The sequence below is a fragment of the Seriola lalandi genome, unplaced genomic scaffold (genome assembly GCF_002814215.2).
Source record: "Seriola lalandi dorsalis isolate HSWRI2012SDOR001 ecotype SW California unplaced genomic scaffold, Sedor1 jcf7180002053950, whole genome shotgun sequence".
NCBI classification, from domain to species: domain Eukaryota; kingdom Metazoa; phylum Chordata; class Actinopteri; order Carangiformes; family Carangidae; genus Seriola; species Seriola lalandi.
In genome coordinates, this window is record NW_019524503.1 from 59,981 (window position 1) to 78,024 (window position 18,044).

General features: G+C 40.9%; 1 protein-coding gene across 1 annotated transcript in view; it reads left to right on the forward strand.

Annotated features, from left to right (window-relative positions):
- Positions 1–18,044, forward strand: part of pak1 (p21 protein (Cdc42/Rac)-activated kinase 1) — a 62,512-nt gene that overhangs the window by 19,054 nt on the left and 25,414 nt on the right. The window contains exon 3 of the mRNA XM_023402602.2: positions 16,978–17,197. Within this exon, the coding sequence (XP_023258370.1) occupies positions 17,005–17,197 (193 nt within the window). The 5' untranslated portion in view covers positions 16,978–17,004. The remainder of the gene's footprint in view (positions 1–16,977; positions 17,198–18,044) is intronic.

Below are 18,044 nucleotides of genomic sequence, written 5' to 3' on the forward strand. Positions count from 1 at the left end.
AGTATGTTTTGCTTGTCTTTTTGCATTTATATATTTGTTTTGCTTACTTACTTTTATTTATACATCACTTTGGTCAAATGTGCCCTAGAAATAACTTTGACTGACTTCCTTCCTTCCTTCCATCCTTCCTCTGTCCTGGGATATCTCCATCTCTTCGAGCTATAGCTCCTCTTTTCCAGTAAAATCCAATCGGATCTACTTTGGACGGCCAATCAATCTTAGGCAGTGATTCACCTCTGACCAATGACAGCTGCTGATTCAGACCTTTGTAATTTAAACACAAAGAGAGTCAGTGAGGCATAGTTGATAAAACATGAAGGACTTCTTTTACTCTTTTTCTTTCAGCCTTCTTTTCATGTGAAGCAAAAAAATCAATTTTAAATTTATATTTTTTTTGCGAATGTTATCAGTACGCTTCTGCAGAAGTAGATAAGGTGGTCATGATGCAGTCATAGGCCACACCTGTAAAGTGTGGTGTCGTGACTCTCCACAGCTGCCACAGTGTCAAAATGTGAAGAAAATGCTTGTGAGTGTTTTAGGCCTCTGTCTAGTTCAGATCCAGGATCAGGAAGTTGTTAAATGTCAAATAGTGGCATCGTTCTTCCTGGTTTATTCCCCTCCAGTTCTCCTGCTTCCTGTAAAAACAATCGGCTCTCAGTGATTGGTCAGTGTTGAGTAACTGCCTGTGACTGATCGACTGTCTCACTAAGTCTTGTAAAATAAGCTTGTAGAGCACAGAAGCAGCCATCAGGAAAAACTACTCTACAGTCCACAGCTTTAACATTGGGTGTTGCTGAGTCGGGAAGCTTTCTGCAGGCAGGTTATTTCATTTATATAGTACTTTAAAATGCCACCAGTGCATTTCCATAAAATGAAAGACTTGTGCCCTGTATGTATAAAGTAAACACAGTACAGAGTTGCTATCACAGAGTTCCATACACAGTAGTACATTATAAACAAGAACATGAGAAATAAGACTGGGTCAAAACCTAGTATATGGCTGGACTGTGTATGATCAATGTGCAAAATGGACATAGTTGAAAACTGTTATGGAACTGCTGTAAACGACTGAGGTCAACACGTATTATTTACATTCTGCCTAGTGTAGTGAATAAATAATACATGAGATCTGGAGAAAATGCTAGAAGAATTCAATATTTTTGTACACATGGCAACATTTTTTCTGCTCAGTGAGAAATGAACAATGCAAACACATTTAAAGCTGTACAGGTAATGTTTCACTGGCCCAGTACGCTGCAGAAGAATTGCATCAATGGGCTTCATGCATGGCTAATGTAATTTTTATAGAAATTTCATCAAACTGGCAAAAATTGTTGTCTTAAAAAATGTCTACACTTGAGTTGAGTGCACATGAGGGAAAAGAAGATCAGGCAGTTAGTAATGCAACATTTTTTTAAGATAGGATCTTTTTCTGACATAGCAGAACCACTGAACCACCACAATATCTCCAGGGTCATTGTGTGTGCGCGTGTGTGTGTGTGTGTGTGTGTGTGTGTGTGTGTGTGTGTGCGCGCGCATGTACATGGTCTTAAGGACTTTACAGAGCTGAAACATCAGGTCTCACAGTTGGGGGTCTTATTGTGACCTTGTAGGTCATGTCAGTATTGATTATGTGGAGCTTTGAGTGCTTTGGTCTGTGTGTGTGTGTGTGTGTGTGTGTGTGTGTGGTCGCTCTTTATTGGATTTTGTTGTGTGTTTGTTATGGCTTGTCTCACAGGAAGCCTCTCTGGAGTCCATGTTGTAGTAGTTGTATTTAACACACACATTTTAGCTGATTGGAATTTGGGCTTGAAATATTACAAGTAAAATGTTCTTTTATACTTTTCTCCCTTCACCATGTTAATATTACTGCACTATACAAGAAAGTCCAGAGCAGACTCCATCTGCTGAGGAGACTCAGGTCTTTTCTGGTGCAGGGGAAACTCCTTAAGATCTGTTGTGACTCTGTTGTAGGAGTTGACTGATTATTAGATCCTATATTCAGCTTTTTTCCAATTATCTGAATTTCTATCTTTTTTTTTTTAAAAGATTGCTGATGAAATAATTAATGTAAAAATGTGCTACTGTAGCCCTGATGCAACCGCCTCCCCCTGTCTGTAGTCATCACTGTGTGGTCTCGAGCAATGTCCTGCCCACAGCACCATCTGATTGGTTACACGTCACGAGTAATAGCCTATCAACACTGAAGGCTGCTGAAGACCAATTGTTGGGTCTCTCTAATCAATATCATAAAGAGTGCGGTGCAGGAGCAGGGAGCTCTGAGTGCTGGAGCAGAACTAGTGGAAGTTTAAATGTGCAGCGAATAGTTAGACAGACAGAAATGTACTCTGAGTAAACGTGTTACAGCGGTACTGGAAATACATGTTATATAGTGATAATAATAATAATATCTGAAACCTAAATCTTTAGGCTGCCATTGGCATTTCAATGCATAAACACCGTTCCCACTCTGGCACCGGCTCCTTCGGCTCCACAGGAGCGACACCACAGGTCTTTACTTCCTGCTTCAGTCGACTGCTGTTCCTCGTCAGCACTGGCCCTGAGGATTAAGCTTGTGACAAGATAATTTCCCTGTTCAGCTGTTAAAGCTTTAAGCCTCTATTTGTCTGAGCTGTTATTTTTCTGTATTCAATCAAACTTTGCTTAGTGGAGCTTCATAATTAGTTTTTGTCCATAAACATGATGAATATAATCAGATCCCGGAGGTTTTGATGTGAGATGAAAAGGAGGGGGTTGTTTGGTAGGACTGTGGGTTTAGATGCTCTCTGGTTTAGTAGATAGAGAGGAAGATGGAGAGCAAACGGGCACGAGCTGGACTTATCTTGTGAGTTATGATGTATTGAATTAGACAAGTTGAATTGAAATGGAAGCAATTTCCTCTATACAACAGAAATCTTTTGGGGGGGGTTCGCCCAGAGAAGTGGCTTTGGATATTTCAGATGTGCCTGTAAAATGTCAGTTGTCACTGTTATGTCATCGAATAAGTTCTGCGGTGTATTTTCTGTTTTCTTGCTCTCATAAATGTCAGAGTTACATCAGCGTGTGTTCCCAAAATGGACATAGACTAGGGCAAAATGACTGAGGCAGTGACGCTGGTTGGGTTTGACAGCGGGTTCAGCTGGGATCACAGTCAGGACAGTCAGTTTGTCGAGTAGACCGATGAAACCTGTCCTTACGTCATGTCTACATTAAATCAACCTCCAAACTATCAAGGTTTCAGAAGAACTAGTAGCTACTCATTTAGTTGGTTATCCTTCCAGCCAGTTCACTCTGACACCGTATTCACTGAGGTGAACCTCACAGTGGGATTTCATCCAAAGTTTTAGTCCCGCTTGATGGTCTCTCCAGTTACAGTTACAGTTACAGGTTTTCTAGATGCTGAGACAATAGGGCTGCACGCTTAAGCAAAATCAAGCAGCAACCTCAGAGGCTGAAAAGTCAAACCAGCACTGAAGAACTAAAAACTGCAGTTCCTCTACTGACCACTAGAGTCTGGCTCCAACAGTGACTCAGTCCCCATAGACTCCCATGTTAAAATGTCCAACTTTACAGCAGAAATAAACATGTTTACAGCTGTTTTTAGCCATATTAGCAGCATGTGCCCTGGTATCAGTCTGTCAGTCCACCACTTTGGTTCAGACAGAATTATCTCAATAATTATTGGACAGATATTCATGGTCCCCAGTGAATGAATCTTAGCAGCTTTGGTGGTCCAATGTCCCTTTGTCTGTCATCTGTGATGTAAAAACATCTGTTTTCCGCACAGTCAAAGAAATAAAAAGTGTGCATCCTGGTTGTAGTTCAGTTATGTCCTAGTTTCAGCAGTTTTGTTAGCATTCAGAACTGCAGCTGCTGGCATCGCAGCAGCTCTTTGTTTCTGTTACAGTTGCAGTTTGGATGTTTTGAGAGAATACTTGGTTTGGTAAAGATAATAACTCACGGTGCAGATATCCTTCATCACTGTGTGTGCAATGATAGAAAAGTGAGATATGACTCAGCAGCTTCCTGACGGATTACATGGAATCATCAGTGTTTAGGAGGCTGCCCTAGTTGAGTGACTGAAATGTATACAAAGCGATGCACACACACACACACACACACACACACACACACACACACACACACACACACACACACACACACACACACAGACGGCAGCAAGCTACCATGCAAGGTGCTGGGAGGTGGAAGGGAGCAACTTGTGGTTCAGTGACTGTGTTTACATACACCCAAGTGACCAGGTTACAGTCGCCTTCCTCCAGCAAGTTCATTTCTTCAATGTCATGTCAACAAGAAACCTAGTTTCTGTAATCGGAGCACTGGATTAGAGCAACCTGATTTCCCCCACACAGACTTCTCTTGAGAACACTGATTTCTTGTTGACACATAACAGGGTTTCTAATATGAGCATGTGCATGACAAAAGGTGGCAGCAGTGGAATGGAGTGGCTGGATGAAAGGAGAGATTATTACACAGAGCGATGCATCTTTGTATTTAAAATAAATGGGTCCCAAGGTCAACTGGAGCTGAGAGTCACACGAAGTGTCCTGCAGAAGAGCAAATAAGTTGTTCACACCAGTGAACATTTGAGTATTTGTTAAATTCAGACTCTGTTATTTTTGGATTCTCTCTCTGCCAGTCTGTATACACACGCGCACACACACACACACACACACACACACACACACACAAAAGGCCATGTAGAGGCGTCTTCTATGACTCTACAGTCAGAATAATTTAGATGTGGGGGAGGAATCTGGTTTACTGCATGTATCAGTGGATTTACAGTAACCAGGTTACCACAGCGCAGGTTAACATGTTCCCTGCTTCCTCATGTAAGCTGACATCTTTGGTTAACCTGGTTGCTTGCAGTGCAGTAAACACACTGGCTGTCTTGCCTAAAGACACTTGGACATGTGGGCAGGAGGAGCTGAGGATTGAACTGCCAACCCTGTGATTAGTCCTCCCTCCACCCTCCATCCTCCGCCCTACACACCCCGCCCAGCCTCCTGAGCCACTGAATCATTTACTGAAATGTAAATGATCGGAGGTCTGTGCAGAGCAGATCGCACAAATTATCTCAGTAGGTGGAGTACCAAATTGATTATGTATGTTTTTTTTAACCAGAACAGATCCCCTGGAACACACAGACACACACACACACAGACACACACACACACACACACACACACACAAAGTGGCCTCAGTTGGCCCCTGAAGGCAATATGCTGAGGCAGGGCTGGACAGATGGTGGTATGGAGCAGGTTGTCCCTGGGTGTGTGTGTGGAAGTGTGTGGGAGGGGTTCTGGGATGGGATGTCTTGCTTACAATAACCTGCATAATCAATGTGCTGCACACACACAGAGACACACGGACAGCTAGTTAATCATACCCTGTGTGTGTGTGTGTGTGTGTGTGTGTGTGTGTGTCCATTTTCTTCAAAGGGCTGTTTGATGGTTTTTGGGTTCAGGCCAGAATCATGTTTAGGGTAACGATGGAGGTTAGGGTTTTAGTTGTGATGGTTAAAGATAGGGTAAGGGGAATGTATTATGTCAGTGACAGGTCCCTACAAAGGTGTGTGTGTTTGTTTGTGTGTGTGTGTGTGTGTGTGTGTGTGTGGGTCAAAAATGATCAGTTCGAACACGTTCTAATCCATTTATCCAACTCTAGTATCTGTTGGGATTGTTGTGAGTTAAATATTGAAACTTCTGTCTGTTATAAAACTGTTAAAAATCTTGTTTTTTCTTAATACACTTTTGCTATTAGGATGTTTAGTCAGTCGTGTCTTGTGATTGGCCAGGAACAGCTGTTCTTAGTGATAGAAAGTCTTATTTTGTGTTCAAATCAACATTAAAAGGTCCAAAAAATAAACTTTAATTCCAAGTAAATAGACCACGACAGCAACTAACGATTATTTTTAGTATTGATTAATCTGCAGATTATTTCCTGGATGAATCCACTAATTGTTTGGTCTCTATAATATCCTGAGCTAGATACAGCAATCTCAAAGCCCATGGTGACTTCATTGTCTGACTTTCTGACCAACAGTCCAAAAGATATTGAATTGACTATAATATAAATCAGAAAAGGCAGCAAGTCCTCAAAATTGAGAAGCTGCAATTTGAAATATTGATCATGTGAATAATCGTTTCAGACACTGAGGTGAGAAAAACATGATTGCAGCTCTGACTAACGACACTGAGGTGCCTGGAAGTGAGAAAGTTGTCTAACGAGGAGAGCCCGTTTGGAGTGAGGACATAATCTGAGGCGACCCTGAAACATAGAGGATTATGGGTAAAATGAGAGGGATTTTGACATTTGATAACTGATTATGCTCTTTCTTTGCCTCAACTCTGCAGTTGATATTCCCGCACGCAGGTGTGTGTGTGTGTGTGTGTGTGTGTGTTTGCGCGCCTATGTGTGTGTGATTGTGTACATGTCCCCTGCTAAGATGCAGTCTGTTATTTTGACACGCACTCTCTCTATAACTTCATCCACTCTTTCTTTCCCTGCGTCACTTTTTCTATCCCTCCTTCAGTTCCCTTATTTTCTTTACTTCCCCTGTCACTCTCTTCTCCCTCTCTTTTTATGCCTCTATATTTTTGTGTTGTCCGTGCCATTCACCTAAATGCCTTATAAAATACACTTAATACCCTCAACGTCTTCACTGCATATTCTTTGAGTCCGGACAGACGTGCATGTAAACTGCAACTTGATTGGTTGGCGGAGACATACAACCGCAAGGCGGTAATTCTAGTTCTCTCTCTCTTCTCTTGCCCCGTCCCTGTCAGGCTCGTCATGTCCTTCGTTCATGCAGAAGAAAAGCTCCCTCCCCCTCTGCTCTGCTCTGATCTGCTCTCTCCTTTTGCTTTTCCCTCCACTGTCCTTTATTTTTGTTTGGCCACGTCCTCCTCTTCAAAACTACCATCTGTCTCTTTACCACACACACACACACACACACACACACACACACACACACACACACACACACACACACACACAGAGTGATTGCCACCTGACAAAAGACTGTTAAGGTTTGTGCTGAATAGCCTTAAAACCAGATACTGCTTCTCAGATGTGATTGATAATTCATGAAAGTGGAGTGTGTGTGTGTGTGTGTGTGTGTTAGGAAGTGTTGATACTTTAAAATATGTTACTTTAAATGTTTACTAGCATAATATCAGTCTAAAATGGTTTTAAAGGATGAGGCTGTGGCTCAGCCCCACCTATTCCTACTGAAGTTGTAAATCTTTAAAAACTGGTCTATAGGTTCAGTAATTTAATAACTTGGCACTACAGTTTTAAACAAACATTACTCACACAGCAGAGAACAGTGCGTGTGTTGCAGATTATTTTCTGGAGTTGTTCTGATTCTGATACTAGAATCAGAAATGCCTCTGATGCTGCCTAGAACACTGGATCAGGACTCAGCGAGTGTGATCCGATAGCACGTAATGTATTGATAAACTTTATAGTTTCACACCCTGATAAAACGGTAGGTTTCCTGGACATCAATTCTTCTTTGCTGCTCCAAAACAGTAGGCTACACAGGAAGTTGCGCTGTGTAGCCAGCGGTAGCTACTGTTACAGAGCAGAGAAAAAGAATTGATATCTTGTAAATAGTGTAACATTAGCTGATGGCCAAGGTCACTAATAGGAAGACCACGATCCGGGTCCAGACCCAGATGCTGTGCTATCCGGACCTGGACCTATAGCCTATAGATGATTGAGAATTAACCGGCTCAGTTTCAGCATACGACAGCTCGCAGTAGTCGGCTATAACAGTTTTAAATTCTGTTTCCATATGCTGTCAAGTATAAAAAGACCCACAATGAACAGTGTGAGATGGCAGCTTGACTTACTGTGAGTGAATTGTTTAAACAGCGTTTATATAGGAATGATTCTGTGCCAAGCTTTTTGATTTATATTATACTAGGAGCGGTTTCCACTGTGAGGAGATTCTGTGTGATAGCCTGAGCTATGTCATACAACAGTGACAGGAATGATTAAATATAGGACCCATTAGATATAGGTACAGATCTGGTTTGGCCTTGGTGGAGGGATGCACTATGATGAGTGTCATTCTAGTTATTGCTATTACTTTACATCTCTATGTGGAACCTGCGTTGTGCTCTGTCCTCTTCTTCCTGCAATCCAAGTTTTAGTATTTAAGGACGTAGCCGCTCCCCTTGTGTGTTGGCCTCTGCTGGTCTATCGTCCTAGTAGGTTGCACGGTTTGTGGACAGCACACCAGAAATAACCCAGTCATGTCTCAAAAACAAGATGTAACTTATATCTAGAAATAATACATCTAGAAAAACACTAGAGTCATCTGTCTAAAGTCTAAGTCATGTCTCAAGTCCTGAAACCAAGTCAAAGTCTTCTTCATTTGTTCATTTGTTGACAATTCTTGAACACAGAGGAACAGTCGGGATAGTACATGTACAGTATAAACCAGGGACTCTCCCAAGGTTGGAACTTCAAAGACCCAAATTATAATGGGTGTGGCTGAGAAGTGTGTGTGTGTGAGAGAGACTCTGAATTTGAACTTGAAAATAGATTCTATGTGAGGTTGTGTGCTTGCGTGGGGATTTGCACATGTATTGATATACTGTGTGTGTGTGTGTGTGTGTGTGTGTGTGTGTGTGTGTGTGTGTGTGTGTGTACAAATCTGGTCTGTAAAATATGATAAAATATACATTTGAAGTCTGGCCCTTGGGGTTTGTCTCATTACCGTGGCAACATGACGTTGGAGTCGACTGCAGACAGATGAGTGTATCTGTGTGTGTATGAGTGTGCACATGTATGTACACTAGAATAAAATGATGTATTTGCAGAATTGATCTCTTTACCAATCAAATAAGATCTGTACACAGATATATACATAGAGTTTTTTTGTTTTTGTTTTTCCTATGTGATTAAACAGACTTTTTTTTTCATTTGTCGTTTCATGTGTCTAAAATCCAGTTATGTTATAACACACTCTATTTAGTCTAGGGCTGCAACTACTGATCTTTGTCATTATCAAAAAATTTAAATTGCATTTTCTCGAAGAGCCCAAAGTGATCTGCTCCTGACCAACAGTCCAAAACCCAAAGATCTTCAGGACTGTCACATTTGAGAGGCTTGAACCACCAAACGTTGAGCAGATTTACTTTAAAATCAACTTAAACAATTCATTAATTATCAAAATAGTTGTCCGTTCATTTTCTGTTAATCGACTAACAGATCAATCCTACATATGTGAAATCTCAGGAGGAGGTCTGTTATCTCTTAGTCGCAGCTACACTCTGCGTTTTACAGGCTGGAACATACTGTACGCTGGCACATGTGCACGACGACGTCAGAGACACTGTTGTTCTTTACGCTTGTACAATTACATTGTTTTTTTTCTTCTAATTCACATTAGATGGCTCAGTGGTGCCTTCAGCAAAACTAGCTTCGAACTGATTCAATTGAAAATAACAGAAGACAAATCCCATGTAAAGAAAGAAACAGGAAGTACGTGGCCAACAGGATGCATCACTAAACGTAACGAATGGGACTGCTGACCGTTTGTAAATGATGGTCAACATAAAACTAAGTGAAGTTTGGACCGGGTCAGCTAAAGAGCCCGCTCACACTACAGCAATCCAAACCACGGCTGCTTCTGGTATCTGACATGCAACAAGCATGATTTTCTCTCTAGTAAATTTGGCCTCGACAGGAGAGAAACAGGAAGCAGGAGATAGTGAGGACTTTCTCCTGCTGCACTGTTTAAAATGCAATGAGGTGCACTATTGTGTGTGTGTGTGTGTGTGTGTGTGTGTGTGTGTATGTGTCTTGAAAAAGGGGTTAGTGTATGCATGGATAGCTCTGTGTATATGTGTGTGCGTGTGTGTGTGTGAGAGAGGGAGACATCCTCTTCCAGTAAATGTGGCTGCAGAGGCTGACATGGCGTTTCCAGGAAGTGCTGACACTTAATTGCACCTATCTCTTGAGGTGTGTGTGTGTGTGTGTGTAATGTACATAACGTGAGCATATACAGTATCTGTCTGTACTGATGTATATTTTATAAATGTACATCAATATACATCATATCCATTTGATGTACAAGCAGTTCTCTTGTGTTTTACAGTCATAAAATAAAGAGGGATGGAGATAAAGAGCGTGCAAGGTTGATGGATAACGGGGGGGTGACAAAGGTGAGAGTGCAGGTAAATGGGTTTTATTGAACCTGTGTATTGATTTGAAACAGAGTTGTGAAGGTCTAGTTGATCTCAGAGAGATGTGATCGCAGCAGCAGTAACATGTTCTTCCAAAGACTGAGAGCTGCTACTGAGGAAGAACAAAATATGAACTCAGCTAGTTTCCATTTAAAAGCTGCTATAATCAATATTTTTATAGATATTATGTATCAAATGACTATATTGTACCAGGGGCTGCTCAAATTCTAAAACCCTGAATTATCACCTGGTTTATTGTCTTCCAGCGTTCTTTGTGTTTTTGTCTCTGACCTCCACTTTCATCAACCCCATGTATGGTTGCACCAGACATGTTGGCTGTCTTGGGCCAAGTATCAATACAGGGGCCAGTCTGGGCATATTTCAATAGAACGGTAACAGAGACAGTTTTAGGCTACGTCCTCACTACAACGCATCTGCTACATCTCCTCCTCCCGTCCACACTACTCTGGATTTTTTCGAGCACCACTGATCAATTATCAATCCTTCCCCTGTGTTTTGTCCACGTCAGCCTGCAAGTGGTGCTGCACTGTTCTCTCCACAGCATGCTTATTTTTTAGCATTACTACTTTTGATAGCAGCTGTAAATGTTGTGGTTATGTGAATGTCTCTATGTATGTATATGTGTGTGTGTGTGTTTGTGTGTGTATTATCTCGCATCTCTCTATCTTGTTAGCGAAGAGCAGTGTATAAAACGCTCAGGTAGCTTCTTATCAGTAAATGCAGCTTTAAACTCAGACTCAGTTGTTAGATTTAAATAACAAATGGATTCAGAGCTCCAGGGAGTCTCAGTTTATCTGGCCGAACATTCACAGTAATGTGGGTCAGAGGAACCGATCAGACATGATTCACTGTGAAGAGGAGCAGAGGAAAGGAAGACCGGAGGAGAGGAGGGGTGGGGTGAGATGAGGGAGGTGAGAGAGGATGGAGAGAAAAGGAAAACACGGGTAAGAAACTGAGCTGAGAGTCAAGACAGAGAGAGAGATGGAGTAAAAAAGTACAGATGAAAAAGAGAAGTAGAAAAAGGGAGAGAAAGTTGTTGAGTGGAGAAATGGATTGGTCGGACTCTGGTTCATGGAGAGACTCTGTAATCGTCCTGTGTGTGTGTGTGTGTGTGTGTGAGAGTTTGTGTGTGTGTTGTAATTCTAGATAGCATATAAGGTCTCTGACTGATATTTTCTCATGACTCAGACAGTGTCACACACACACACACACACTGTGCATTGTCAAAAATACACATTGATTTGTGTGTGTGTTTGGGGGGGGGGGGGGGTGTATGTGTGTACGTGTGATGAGACAGACGTCTGGTCCTGTGAAGTCTGTGTGTGTCCGTGCTCACAGTAAACAAAGACTGTGTGTGTGCTGTGTTTGAATTTGTTCATCTGTTGGTTGTTGTGTTGTTTTTGTGTTTGAGCTGCAGCTCTGGCTCCATTTCTTCTCTTTGGTTCCAAACTGATGCTTTTACATTTTAAAGTTGAAGTTTGAAAGTTTCTGTGTTCGATGATTCTCTTGAGAAGTAATCAACGGAGTTATTGATGAATAAAGTATGAAGTTTGTTGCAGCCTGAAGTTCACTGTTACACGGTGTTGTTGCACTATGTCTTCTCAAGCTGTGTGTAACGTTGTGCTGGGTCGCCGTGTTTCTTCTAATTTTCATCATGTTGTAGTATAGTTGTGTTTGCTTGTTAAGTTGCTCATCATATTTCTTAAAAATACCTTTTACCATTTCTAATCCTTTGTCTCTGTGGGGTTGTTCCCTCCACCACCCAGACAAGCTGCAGGAAACATGGTCACACAAACTCTTCCTGAGTTACAGTGTTGAATAATGGCCAGAAGTGATTTTGTTAAACATTATGATGTCACAGTTAAACATTATGATGTCACAGTGAAGTTGACCTTTGACCGCCAAAATCTTTGAGTCTAAGTGAATGTTTGTGTCAAATCTAAACAAATGACTTCAAGGTGGTCTGAAGATATCATATTCAAGAAGTCAAAACCGTGTTTTGTGAGGTCATCACAACCTTGACCTTTGACCTTTGACGTTGAACACCAAAATGTAATCAGCTCATCTTTGAGTCTTTGAGAAGAAATTCTGTCACGGCGTTCTGGTACTGTCACCGACGTGGAGGAATAAAAAATATCTTTGTATCAGAATCTCTCTCTTTCCTCCTGTAAATGTTCAAATATTTTTTATAGCATCTCAAGGGTGTGCATCACATAAATGTATCCAATCAAAGGTGATTTGGGCAAAAGAGGAGAATGAATGAATATTTTAATTGAGGTCTCACACACCTTTTAAAAAAAAAAAAAAAAATGTTGTGATGGTAGGTGTTTTAACAAAGGCTGCGTAAAAACATGGAGACACTGTTTGTAAATCTGTCACATCTGCACTGATGTTTCTTATAGATAGTGATATACATGCAGTAAGGTGATGGTTTACTGGTGTAGCTCTACTCTTCACAGCATGAACCTGTACGTTCAGACAGAGTTTCTGTGTGACGGGAAAAAGCGTCTGACTGTTGTGAAACTCAACGTTACTCATCCTCTGGTGATCAGTTTCAGAGGACGTGTGTTTGTGTCATGTGGCAGACAGTGTGTGGGTTTGTTTGATAACAGGACTCTGCTGAAACTGACAGGACTGTCTGAAATATGAGACCTCGGCTGTCTCATCCTCTGTGTGTGTGTGTGTGTGTGTGTGTGTGTGTGTGTTTGAGTGTGTGAGTGACCTTTGAGTGAGTTGAGATCAACAGACAACAAAGGGACCATCATTTCCCTCTAAACAGTTACTGTATGTGTGACGGCTGTAAACAAAAGCCACCTGTTTGGGTTATATTGCATCTCTGTGTGTGTGTGTGTGTGTGTGTGTGTGTAAACAGTATTGTGTCTTTGTGTGTCCAGGGATTGGTTTTAGTTTTCCTCTTGCCTTTTCAGAATCTCCGTAAGCTTGTTTGAGTGTGTGTGTTTGTCATATTTCCCACTTCCTCGTGTGACTCACCTGGTGACATCACACTGTGACATCACCATCAAAATGCCAACAGAGCCACACACTCTTAGTCACTCTACTTAAACTATCAGTGTTTTCTGTTCCGAGCGATTTCTCTTGTCATTTCTTTGTGGATCCACTCTGTTAAAGATGCTCTTTGTAAGTTTTGCTATTTCCACGTAGCTAACGTTAGTGTTAACTTCTATTTCTTATCACCTCTTTTCTTCTGCTGAAGGTAGCATGCTAACCAGCTAGTCACGTCTTTTAAGGCTACTAGTGAGTCACTGTAGCCTCCAGTCTGCCCTCAGTTCATCATGAGAGGATGAAGAAGAGCTTGTCTTGATGGCTGAAGCTCTTGTCTAGCGACCACTATCACCATCACCTGCTTTTGGCAAAAAAAAAACAAAACACATTCACAGCAGAGAAAACTCACTTACAGCACCTTTAAGGTAAGAAATCATCAGTTTTGGCTTTTTAAACAGATTTTTCTGGCTGAAACTGTGAGGTGAACCTGAACCTGACTGAACTCTGAGATTAAAATTTAGTTTTTTTCCGTGCTCATTATTGTTTTCTAGCGTATGTATTATATTGTGGGCCTTATTTTATTTTGAGAATGGATTTGAAAACAGCATAAAATGATTACATTTTGACTAGACTTTTTAACCCTGAAGCCACACTCTCCTCTTGTTAGTCTCAAATCTTTATTTTTTCCACGCAATTAAAACATTGTGGTAAAACACATACAGTTATAGAGTATCAGTGGGTATGTACGGGGATGGGAGGAAGCCAAAAGGCTTCACGTTAATCAAGACAAACAAGACAAAGCAAACATAACGAGCAAAAATCAGATGGAAGAAATGATAAAAGAGGGAACTTGCTATCAAAAAACTCCCTGAAGACAGTAACAAATCTGTTAAAACAGATTAATGTTTAAATGTTGATCATATTTAAACTCTTTACTGTTGTTTGTTATCAGTTATTTTTTCATTTTCCTGTTAATTTCTTCAGATTGTCTCCAGCCTGTGGGAGTGAGAAGGCATCATATGCATGTTTCTATCACACCCCCGCAACCATAGCAGCTGCTGATCAAAAGTCAGCTTGGTGGGAGGTTATTATTACCACTGATGTTGTAAACTGTTCTAACATTTCTATGGTTTTGTGAGAAAACAAAAAGAGATTTGAGAGGTAGGTTTAATGTAGCTGCACAAACACACAGACAAATTTGTTGTGTAAATTCTGTTGATGTTTTTATTCTGTCCCTTTTTTCTGTGCTATAAAACACTTCCTCACAGCTCTCTGTAAATATTAAAGGGGCCATAGTAATAAATCATTTCATTCATTTCATATTTTAATTTTAATGGGCATTAAAAATAGGAATTGTAATTCCTCTGTGACACTTCAGTGCTGGTAAAACCAGTCAGAGAACTTGTTACATCCTGTGGCCAGCTGGGATTGTTCACCCTGGTTTTACCAGCACTGAAGGTCCAGAGTGTCATGGACAGGCTAAATGACAAAGCTAATCAATTAGCTACGAGGAAAAGGAAAAGCACTTGTAAAAGGGAAATGGAAATTGAAGAGGGACTCCAGATATGTATTCCAGTTTTTCAAATTCTATTATTTATTCATGAATTACTTCATGTATTTATAAATGGTTTATTTAATCAGAGTTTTATGCTGTTTTTTTAAAATCTTTTTTCTTAAGTAAAAATGAAATCTTAAGTATTGATGGATTAATCATTCATTTACAAATTCTTTAAATTCTTATTATTAAAATTCACTCTATAAATTCAGAAGAGCCGCTCCTGGACTGAGTCTTTTTAGATTCCTCACCTTTTGTGGAGAAGAACCAAATTGCTGCAGGTTTGTTTAGATGTGGAACATCACGGGGATTTGATCTGGGACCGTCAGTGGATTAGAGGTATTGCAGTGACGATAACCGTGATATTTAAAAAATGAAATATTGATATCGTGTTGATAATACATATGATAATATGGCGATGGCAGATGTTGGGACTAGTGGATCTTTTATTCGTCAGTTTATCACTTTGTCTTTTCACTCCCCCATTAAGTGTAATTGTTCTTTTTCTTTGCTTTTGTACAGTTATAGTTACAGACTCTCTCTCCTCCTCCTTACTCTGCAAACACACAGTAAATGAAGTTGAAGTGAATTTGACTGATAGCTTTTCGAATTCTCTATAGATATCGTGATAATATCATTATCATGAATTCTTTTGGCCACAATAATCGTCTAGTGAAAATCTGGTATGGTTACAGCCCTACATGGAATATCAGCATGTTTTACAAATATCTGATTGTATAGGAAGATAGCAGAATGAGAAGGAATGGAAGGACTGAGGAAACTCTGTAGAGGATACAAGGTAGAGCTGGCACTGCTGACCTTTACACATTAAAAGTAACCTGCCTTTTGTACAGTAGACACAACACAATACAAAGAGAATTTAGAAAAATAACATTTAGTTTAGTCTTTTGGTGTCAGTTTTTTACTTCAGAGAATGTAATACACCAGGGGCTGCCCTCATATAAGACAGTATGGCCAAGGTGGAGTCACAGGACAACAACAAGTAGAGCCCTGCCTCCTCTTCTAAGTTCAGTGTTTCTCTGTTCATGATCATGTAGCTGCTGAAAACATCTGCAGGGAACTAATGTCTGTTCTTCGTTAATATACTCCTGATAAATCCACATTTTTATGGCGAATAATTTATCACTGATTAATCCTCAACATTCCCAGTATATATATGTGTGTGTGTGTGTGTGTGTGTGTGTGTGTGTGTGTGTGTGTGCTGAATTATTCTGTGATCTCTGAGCCAGATAAACTGGACTGTGTGTCCAGTGGAACGTTTAGTGATGTGGTTAGTTTAGAGTGAGTGAGTGTGTGTGTGTGTGTGTGTGTGTGTGTGTTGTGACAAAACCAGTCATTAAAAAGTCCCTCTGTGCCTCTCAGCTGTGTGTACACACTCCATGCTGTACTTACACAAAGGTGTGTGTGTGTTTATATGTGCGTAATACTTTGACCAAGCAGAAAGAAGCTCTTCCTTCTCACAGCATTTATGCCTGAGTCACTGCACACACACACACACACACACACACACACACACACTGCTTTAGTCGGCATACTGTTTGTAGATCAAACAGACCACTCAGCAAATGGTAACTCTTTCTTTCTTTCTTTCTTTCTTTCTTTCTTTCTTTCTTTCTTTCTTTCTTTCTTTCACTTTTCTTAATGTTTTACTGTATATCTATATTAACAATAAAAGTCAACAATAACATTTGAATTTCCTACTTCTGTGCCAGTATTTAATATATTAAATATATAAATTGTTGATGAATCGAAGGCAGGTTTATATATGTTGCACCTTTCAACAGAAAAGCAATTCTAAGTGCTGACATGTCATGAAGTTGCAATAGCATGACAGAAGGCTTTTAATTTGAAACAATGGATGCCGATAGTGTAGACAAGTCGTGGAAAAGAGGAAACGAAATGCAACAGAATATAAAAATGTATTAATAATTAATAATTTGAAATAAAATAGAAGATATGTCCTTAATTTAAGAGGCTATCGTGACTTTCACCTGGAAATTTAACGGTTACTAGCAGCCCTGATATTCGTATTGGAGACTGATGACACTCACTGACACGTATCTAATATTAATCAGTTAATCATTACTGTAGCTGCTGTGTCTTCTGTATTCTTTCCTGTGATTGGTTGATTTTCTGTGTGTCGTCCTGCAGGAGTGGCCGGCTGCAGCTTCGCAGAAGATGTCTGATAATGGGGAGGTCGAGGACAAGCCCCCAGCTCCACCTATGAGGAACACTAGCACCATGATTGGCTCCTCCAACAAGGACCCCGCCCCCCTCAACCACGGGTCCAAGCCCCTCCCACCAAACCCAGAGGACAAGAAGAAGAAAGATCGCTCAATCCGATTCATCCTGACCGGAGGAGGTGATAAGAGTGAGTATAGAGACCACACAGTGTGAGCTATGGGACTCTTCTCTTTTCTTGGTGTTGTTGGTGTTTGTCACCGAGCAGAGACATCTTCTGTACGGTGGCCAGTTTAGGACATCTCAGGCTCAGCTTTGCAAACTTTTCTCACTTTTCATCAGGAAACTCAGCTGTCCTTTAGCAAGCTAACAAAGACACGTCTCTAACACACATTCAAAGCAACCATATCCATATAAACAGGCTCCCTGTTGCTCTTCTAATGACGGAGATCGAAACAGACTTCAGAGAACCCGAGAGAAGATGCAGCGAAGTCTGCTGCAGAGTGTCTGATAGCATCTTTGACACAATAAGGCCAGCTGGGCGTAAACTGCACTACACTGCTCTAATACACAGAGGGAGGCTGTGAAATAGAGTCAGACACACTGAGGAGGTTTAAAATGTGTTTACTGACTATTGATCGAGATGTGTCTGGTAATAAAAACATGATATCTCGGACCATTTCTCAGCTGCTGTTGTTGCTGTCTTTCGTCTGCTCCCGTGAGAGGTCGCCGCAGTGAATCCACGAATTTGAATTGGCATAGGTTGTTTTTGTTTTTGTTTTGTTTTTTTCTTATTTTAATCATTTTTTTAGGCATTTTTTGCCTTTATTGTGATAGTTGCAGTGAGAGAGAGAGACAGGGAAGTTGGGGATAGAGAGAGGGAATGACAGGCAGCAAAGTGCCACGGGTCACGCCGCGGTCAGGGCTAAGCCTGTATTGCACACGCCCCACCAGGTGAGCCGCTCTGGATGCCCTCACTGATGCAACCTGGGTTCGGGGGAGTTAGGGATCAAGCCTCCAACCCATGAGCCAGGGCG